The sequence below is a fragment of the Olea europaea genome, chromosome 15, assembly GCF_002742605.1.
Source record: "Olea europaea var. sylvestris chromosome 15, O_europaea_v1, whole genome shotgun sequence".
In the NCBI taxonomy this organism is placed as follows: Eukaryota; Viridiplantae; Streptophyta; class Magnoliopsida; order Lamiales; family Oleaceae; genus Olea; species Olea europaea.
This window is the reverse complement of record NC_036251.1, coordinates 21,435,507-21,444,364: the sequence shown is the minus strand read 5'-3', so window position 1 is coordinate 21,444,364 and position 8,858 is coordinate 21,435,507. Positions and strand designations below refer to the sequence as shown.

The 8,858-nt window shown below is 33.8% G+C and overlaps 1 protein-coding gene across 11 annotated transcripts; it reads left to right on the top strand.

The window, feature by feature from the left end:
• Nucleotides 1-1,624: 1,624 nt before the first annotated feature.
• On the top strand, nt 1,625-7,920 carry LOC111410465 (zinc finger A20 and AN1 domain-containing stress-associated protein 8-like). 11 transcript variants are annotated; one of them, XR_002705696.1, is made up of 5 exons: nt 1,625-1,732; nt 1,893-1,944; nt 5,476-5,561; nt 5,714-5,736; nt 5,850-5,924. XR_002705696.1 is itself a non-coding variant. In XM_023040810.1 (5 exons), the coding sequence occupies exon 5, from the start codon at nt 7,121-7,123 to the stop codon at nt 7,631-7,633; it is 513 nt and encodes a 170-aa protein (XP_022896578.1). In that variant the 5' UTR covers nt 1,626-1,732; nt 1,893-1,944; nt 5,476-5,561; nt 5,714-5,736; nt 7,107-7,120; the 3' UTR covers nt 7,634-7,920. The 11 variants fall into 11 exon arrangements, 8 of the variants coding, with proteins under 8 accessions (XP_022896578.1, XP_022896580.1, XP_022896575.1 ...); XR_002705697.1 differs by having other exon boundaries at nt 5,476-5,613; XM_023040810.1 differs by lacking the exon at nt 5,850-5,924 and adding an exon at nt 7,107-7,920 and having other exon boundaries at nt 1,626-1,732.
• Nucleotides 7,921-8,858: the final 938 nt, after the last annotated feature.

The window sequence follows — 8,858 nt, the reverse complement described above, 5'->3', positions numbered from 1 at the left end:
GATAAAGTGAAGGTCGAGTATAAAAGCTTGACAAAATAGAGCTTTAAATTAGCTTTGACAGACAACAGCAAGGACATTTCACCTTTGAACCTATACCTTAACATAACCAATCTTCTATTTTACTCTTCACGTATTATTGACAAAAAAAAATTCAGATTCAATGTTCAACAAAATAAGAATTTACCTGAACATTTACCTTACATCACAATGAGAATTTAGAAGCTGCATTACTTGATGGCCCATCATTGACAGCTTTTAGCTCAAGTTTGTCCCTCAAATAGATCAAATCACTATTATTCATCTAATTTTGGCCCCATCAATCTGATTAAACCAACAGGCAGTACATTATAGGCACTCTTTCTCCATTCTCCTTCTGATTTTCCTGGGCGCAGAAGTAAATACTATAGTTAACCAAAGAAATGTTTGGGTTGCATTTCTGATTTCTCAATTGGAGAAAATAAATTGTAAACAACTAGAAGTCCAACCCTTAACCCTTTTCTATTTGGAATTGGAGCTCGTTAGTCGTTACTGCTCGTATGAATTTTGGAGAGAAGATTGGGGAATTCTGAATTGAAGGAGAAGGCTTAACCTTCGGTCGAATCGATCCCTTCAATTATTTGACACAAAAATCACAATTACTATTTCGTCATACACTTTGTTTCAAACACCAAAGCATAAAAACGAAATTCAAATCCTTCTCGATTTCAATTGATAAAATGACAATCAAATTAAAACCAAAATATTAACATAATCTTACCTCGTGCTCGCGTACTAGAGTCTGGCGATCCCAAACAACTAAGGTGCCGAAGACGAAAACTATAAATGCAACGCCAATTGCTTCGGTCTCTTCAAATAATACGGTGTATTTAAATATCTCCACCTGCTCGACCACGATCTGCTGCTCCTCGCCATTAATGATTTCCCTGGAGGCAAATATGGAAGCAGAGATGGGTAGTCGATTTCTTGTTCCTGGTTCGGTTGAGTAGATGAGAAAGACGGTATGGATTTTTACGTGGATAGAGATGAGAGAGAGAGATGTTAACGTGGGTGGAGAATTTTTTGGAACGATTGAATTCGAAAATAAAATCCACCCTCTCGCCAGGGAAAATATTTTCCTTAAACGGCCCCCCCCCCCCCTAAGCAAAATATTTTCCTTGCTTTAAAGGAAAATGAGATCACGTGATCAAAAATAAGAAAATATTTTTCTTAAAAAAATTGTCAATCAAACAAGTTAATATAGGAAATTAGGTGGAAAAAACATATTTTTTATGGAAAATTTGTGCAATCAAACGCACCCTACATGTTTGTGTGAAAATGATTTTGGATTAGTGACGTTGTAAAGAAGGTGTGATTAAAATTTGATTAAAAAAAATAAAAAAATAAAACTTAAAGCCACGTATCATGTGACAGCGTCCATTTAACATTTTTTAAATTTTTAAAAATGACAGATCATATCCCATTACACATTTCCCATTCCTTTATTATAATCTAGTGCTCTCGATTCAACATCCTTTTCCTAAGCCTAATTTTCATTGGCTAGAATGGTGGATTACCAATCAAAATCCGAAACGTTACGACGGATTACACGAACTGTATGTAGAGAATAATTACTCTATTTCTTCTTCTCTTTTATTAATTGTGTAGTTCGCTCGATCCTATCTCACATATAGAATAGCCGGTTTCTTTTCTCTCCTCTGCTTTTATCTATCATAATTTCCTGTTCGCTTCTAGGGTTCGTATTTCTCTGTGTGTGTGTGTGTGTATATATATGAATACACAGAAAACCATATTTATGATGAATAATTGACTGTGTGATTATGATGAATTGTTTTGATTGTAACTGTTTGATTGATTTTTTTTTCTTTTTAATTTTGTTGATTTTTATTTTGTAGGGAACTAGAAGCTGAATCTCAGACACTACTCTTTTGTCTCCTCTGCGAACAGGTTAGTGTTTATGTGCAATTCCTCCTGTTATTTTTATTTTTAATTTTTAAAATTTTTTTTTAGCGTGTATTATATGATTTTTTTGCTGAAGCTGACGGATAGAAATGATTATTCAGTGGCGATTTGAAAAAAAAAAATTTGGCACATATACTTTGGATTGAGGAATTTTTTGATAAAAGCAAATTAATCATAAGGTCCCTTGAGAATCAAAAAGTTAAAAATCGGATTTTATTCTATATAAGTGTTCTGATTTGTGTCGAAATTTATTATTGAGTTAAATATGCGAATTTAAAAATCAATGTTAGAGCTTCACAGAAGATGTAAAAGAAAAGACACGTGTTGCCTACTGAAGACAAATAGAAGGTAGAAGAGGAATATATAATATCTATAGTATAAGATAAATAATTAGCCTGATTTTTTATGGATACCATACCAATACATCAATAGATATCCAAAGACAGAAATCAAGTTTCAATGGTTGTTAAGGATTTTAGTTGTGGAAATTTGTTGTCCTAGCTAAATTGCAATATCCATTCAAAAGTGTTAGTAACAGGCTAGGCACTTCTATATTTAGTGATTGATTAGTTGATATTCAGTATGTAATGGTAGATGTACGATTGTGGGCCAGTGAATCTGATAATCAGCTGCCTTAAATGTAAAGCAGCTCATAGTTCCAAATAATTCCCTTTTTTCTTCCGAATTCTTGTCGTTTCTTGTAACCTCCCTTTCTTTTCTTTGGCTGCATATTGTTTATTTCTTTTTGCGGTTTCCTCCACCAGCCCTTTTTGGCAGCACATTTTTCTTTTGGGGTTGGTGATGATGGTTTTAGTTATTAATGGAAACTTAAGAAAATTTTACTGGTAAAGCAAATTTTCCATTCCTCTCCCAGTTTGATTTCCTATGCGCCATGAGAATCACTCTGTGCTTGATCTTGTATATTTCTGATCTGCAGAAATAAATTGAGCTTCGTGATGTCCCTCTCCTTGCTTTTGAGGGTTAACAAATAGGTCACAAGTGGGAAAGCAAGTAGTTAGGTTATAGGATTGTTGTCGACAATGTGTAAAAAGGCTTAATCCGCCACTAAGCATTTTACTTCTGCAACAACATAGGCATCAGACAAGTAAAATAATTCTATTGTAATTTGGAATTATGTTCATAATAAACCATAAACAATCTAAAAAATTCAAAATAAAACAAATTAACAAATTACAAGTCTATTTTGAAAATGGAACATAAATACAAAATAATAAATTCTTAAATTAATAATATCATTATGGAGTTATATTCTATTTCTAGAAGTTGAAAGAGCTCAAAAATCTCTTATATTATGATCTTTTAGGGAACCATCAACATCATCCTCGTTGCTATAAATTTCTTCTCATTCATTGCCATCATCTTCCACTTGCAATTGGTGTATTCTTCTTTCCCTTTTCTTTATGTATAGGTATTAAAAAATAAAATAAAAGAACTAGTAAAAATTTTAGGTCTCGAAGAAATAACTCAAAAGACCAAAGCCAATAATGTGTCATGAAATTGCAAGACAAAAGTGGCAAACACGTTAGTCATCTTGAGGCGTAAGCCTCACAAATTGAACTTTAAGGCTTATTAGTTTGTATATAAGAAAAAGTAAGTTTAAATAAATAGCTTTTTTTTTTTTAATCATAAGTTACTTATTTTGACATGGACTTCTTACAAGCACTTTTTCAATTTACTATTATCTAGAAGTAATCACGTAATTGATGAGTGGGATTTGAGGCATATGCCTCAAACATTCTTTTTTATAAATGCTTTTCAAGGCTGTTTATTTGGTTGAAGTTTGTTAATTAAGTACGGATATTATTGTGGGGACCCCACAGAATATGCCAGGGTGTTCGTGAGGATTGAACTTATAGTGTGTGTATAAAATTGATGCCTTTTAAGGGTGCCTGTTGTCCATACTTCTCGGTCTACATCTATCTTTTTCAAAACCTACAATATGTGCCCACATATCAAGTCTCGCACTAAGTGTTTCTTTCATCTCTTTTTTTTTCTTCTGTGTTTAGAATTGGAAGAAGTTTTTCCACCCTTAGTCCTGACTTCGAAGAGATCTATCACTTGCAGAAAATATTCAGATTTATATCTAAGATGAAATCATAGCATTCATTCCATGAATTTTTCTTGCAGTTTTTTTTCTATTTTATTTTACTGAACGTTCCACGAATGAAATGAGGATCAGGTGACGCTTCAAACAGGATCTTAGTTAGAAGGAATCTTTTAGATAGAGTGCGATGAAATTACGAGTTTTAAAATGGCAATTTTATTTTATTTTGTATTTTTCATAAGGCTTTTTGATACATATACTTTCAGCATATTATCATATTTTATGAAGAATGTGTTACATGCAATTCTTATGCCATTAAAGGCAATATCCATATTCATTAATGGTAAATGGTGCTACATTCCAAGGAGTTTCCATTTCATAAATTCCTTTTAGCACCTGAAATTTGTTCCCCCTTGCCAAGAATAGGTAAGAAAAGAAGAAAAACATGCACACAAGCATGACTACTCTGTTTGGCAAAATTTATAGATCATTTGTAAATAATCAAATTTCATTTTCAATCCCACAAATCAATGGACTCCTAAGTTGACATCCACCACTCGTTTCTATCTATATATAAATAAATTAAACCATTTATAAATTCTTCCCAAATGGAGGCTAAGCTAATGAAAAATTTATTTATACTTTCCACTAGGGGTTGCTAGAGGGAGATGTAGGTCTGTTATGGACATAAGCTTGCATATAAATTTTATCACCTGTTTGATCCCCATTCTTTATAATTTATTTTTTTTACAAAACTCATTTCAACCACACATTCTCACAATAATAATTTTTCACTTCAAAACATTTTCCTAGTTTTCAACCACACATTCTTCAAAAAGAATTACTTTCTACAAAATCTATTCTCAAAAAATGGGCGTCAAACAAAAGCTTAATATAGATATCTATAACTATTTAGAAGTTAAAATTTTGTCTTTATCCATACGATTGTCTTCTGAATAGGGCATGTCACCTAGTAGAGTTGTGCATGTAGTGTCTGAACTGACTTGCGATATTTACATGTATATTTTTTATGAGAAATTTACTTTTGGATTTTCAGTTGAATGTATCTTTGAGTAAATCTATAATGTGGAAATAGGCAAGTGTAAATTAACTGATTACGATGGTTTGAGCGACATGAAATCTATGATGATTTATCATATTTAATGAAGAATATGGTACATGCAATTCCTGTTATTTTCATTAGAATCATTATGATAAATAATGCTAATGTCCAAGTAGACACCATTCCATATTTTCTTTTAGCACCTGACATTGCTTCCCCATCTCCCTGAAAAAAATAAAAATAAAAAAAAATTGAAATTCACTTGAGCATGAATTAATATACTAATGGGAAATTTATTTTTAACTTCTCCTTTATGTCTCTGGCATGGGATGATGTGGGTCTATCATGGACATAAGCTATCTATTTATGCAAATAAAGTTTTTTGCAGTTTTCTTATGACTATCTAGGAGATAGAAACACTGCAGTTTGTTCCATCATGATTGATTCTGAATGAAGCGGAGACCTAGTCGAGATGTGAGTGGGATAGTTCATGCAATGTGAAGCTTACGATAATTTATCATATTGTGTGAGAAATGCGTTACCTGCAGTTGTTATGCCATTTAAGGTTATTTCAAATCCATTATACGTAAACTAATGCAAATTTTGTTTATACTTTTCTCCTTCAGGTTGCTAAAATTAAATGCTCTAGGTATGTTATGGACATAGGCTTCCTTTCTATGCAGATCAGTTCAATGCAGTTATCTTATGATTATTAGGAGTTAAAAAGCACTGCGACTTATTCCATTATGCTTCTGAATGTAGAATTAGACCTTGTGGGGATTTGCTTGCAGTATCTTGAGCTGGATCTGCTATAGTGTTTGTATTTTTTATATAAGGTCAATTTTACTGGTCAGCTTTTCTCTTTAATGCATCTATGGAAAGGTTGGATTACGAAAATAAGAGAATGTAAATGAAGTGGTTATGATAATTTTTGCAATGTGAAGCTTATTGTGCAGGCTCATAGAAACTAAGAAGCACCGATACTTGTAAACTTGTTACGTATCCGTATCCGATACATCGATACTCTCCGATACCCTTTGATACGTACCGGATACTTGTTTTTTAATTATTTTATATATTTTTATATTTTTTACGTATCAGATACGTATCCCATACGTATTTTTTAATTATTTTATATTTTTTGTATGATTTTTGATATGTATCCGATACTTCATGATTAGCATGCACCTTCACTACAAAATACTGCTTTGAAACTTCTTGTACAACCTTCTTCTTCTTCATCTAGTGCCTAGTCTTTTGTACACTTTACGAGAAGGAATAAAATAAATCTACAACAAGTTGAAGAATTGGTTTTCATTCATAGCAATTTGCGTCTTTTATTAAAAAAAAATAAAAATAGATCTTTATTCATAGGAGAATCCAAAATGTAGGACATTGTTGGAAACTTTTTTGATACTCTTGAAGATGTTAGACTTGAGGTTGCTAATCTATCATTAGATGAGCCAGAGTTAAAGATTGTTATTTTTAATAATAATGAAGAAATTGTTGATGATGTTGAAGGAAGTGAAGTTTCTACCTTTAATGATTTAGATAAAGTGCTTTGGTAGTTTATTTATTTTCATTATCATGCTTCTGTATTAATGTTTTTTAACATTAATAAATTTATGTTGAAATTTATATCACGTATCGGCGTATCCCAAGTTTTTCAAAAAAGTCGTATTGGCGTATCCGTATCGTATCATACCCGAATTACGTATCCGTATCCGTGCTTCTTAGCATAGAAATTCCTTGTGGAGAGTTTGATCCGGTGGTGACAATATGCATTTATCTCTTCTTGCAGCAGAGAAACTTGAATAGTGGGTTGTGCATTTTGTCTTGCTTTATTTTGTGTTCAAGTTCGAACAAAACATGCTACAGCTGTTACATTGTATGTTGAGTGTGTTTTAATTCAGAAGTGGTATGGCAATCCATTGAAGAATTGGGCAGTTAATTATATTAGGTTTACAATCTTGAATGAGTGTTGCTTTTGTACTGCTTCATTAATTTACTTCGGTTCAGGAAAAATCTGAAAGATGGAGCAAAATGAGACTGGATGCCAAGCTCCTCAAGCTCCAATCCTTTGTGTCAATAACTGTGGATTCTTTGGAACGGCAGCAACTATGAACATGTGCTCCAAGTGTTATAAAGACATGGTTTTGAAGCAACAACAGGCCAAGCTTGCTGCTTCATCGATTGAGAGTATTGTGAATGAGAGCTCCAACTCTAATGGAAATGGTTCAAATGTTGCCATACTTATGGATGCGCAGACAGCTTCACCAGATACAGTTGTTGCATCAGCACAAGCGTCAACTGCATCACCAGCAACTGAGAAAAGTGAGGAGGTTAAACAAGGTCCGAAGAGATGCAGCACCTGCAAGAAGCGTGTTGGTTTGATGGGTTTTAATTGTCGATGTGGCAATCTTTTCTGTGCTGTTCACCGCTACTCCGACAAACATGAATGCCCTTTTGATTATCATGCAGCTGGTCAGGAATCTATAGCCAAAGCCAACCCAGTTGTTAGGGCCCAAAAGCTCGACAAGATATAGCGCATATGTAGTTGCTCGTGAACCAAGATGAGGTTGTCTTATGAAGAAGGTTCATATGTTATTTTAGGCGTCCTAGATCATAAGTGGTTGAATGCAGTAATAGGGCGTCTTTCCAACCTAGAAATACTAGAGTCTCGTTTACCAGTAAAGATACAAGCCTATTCGCCCGTGACTAGTGCTTGCTTGTGCTTTGGTCTGATGATCTTTTTCCTTATTTGCTTTGTATTCGACTTTCTTCTGGAGTGGCTTTTACGTCTATTAATTATCTATTTAGTGGTCTCATGTCATGCTTTTGTTGAGTTGGACCCAAGTAAGTGGTCGTTACCTCATTACAAGTTATGAGTTTGCTTGGAGAGTGAGTTGTGTAGTAAATCTTTTTGCACTATAGATCATGATTTTGTGGCAGGTTAGGGGAAGATTTAGAGCACGTTGGGAGTTTTTTTATAAATTGTTTAAATTATAAATAGATGGAAATAAATTGTGAATAAGTGGGTTGCTCAATTGATATCATGAGGTATTGGGTTTGAATCTTGAAGGACGAGATAGAAATTCTTGAGGAATAAAATGAGCTCAAGCTTTTTCAAAACTGACAGTACATGTGTTATAACATCTTGAGCATAGAGGTTCAGCTTGTTTTGTACCTAATTATCTTTGTACTGTCCACTGATTCCTTGATTGTTATGTGGCGTCGACCATGCTATATGACAGCTTTGTTATGTGTGTACTGGAAAGTGTAATGATATGCATGTTGCGTGGGGAGAGCACATGACAATCTGTTACGGCATGATGCAATTGTCTGGGTGGTGCTGGATCCTGGAGCCAGCCTGCGCTAAGTGCACGAATTTGTTCTATACCTCATTGAATGCCTTGGACTACTTTTCCAATTTCTCATTCAAAACTTCTCGAGTACATGTTCCTTGCCTTCTTGATTGGAAACCACCGCAAATGACGTGAAGTTTACTTGTGCATCGATTAAACACATTACGTGTAAAGAAAGTTGAAATGTAAATTTTAGGCTCAATGTGACATTACTTTAAAGGTTAAACTCCAACTTTAAAGGTCCCCCACTGTCCTGCGCCTGGAGCATCGTGAAAGAGTTTAATCGCGGATATGCCGCAGCAGACCAGAGAACAAAAGTTGCTTGTACACATTATTTTGCATGGTTTATATGTAGTTACTGAACTTTTAGTAAAATTAAAATTGGCTCACTAAATTTTAATGTCTT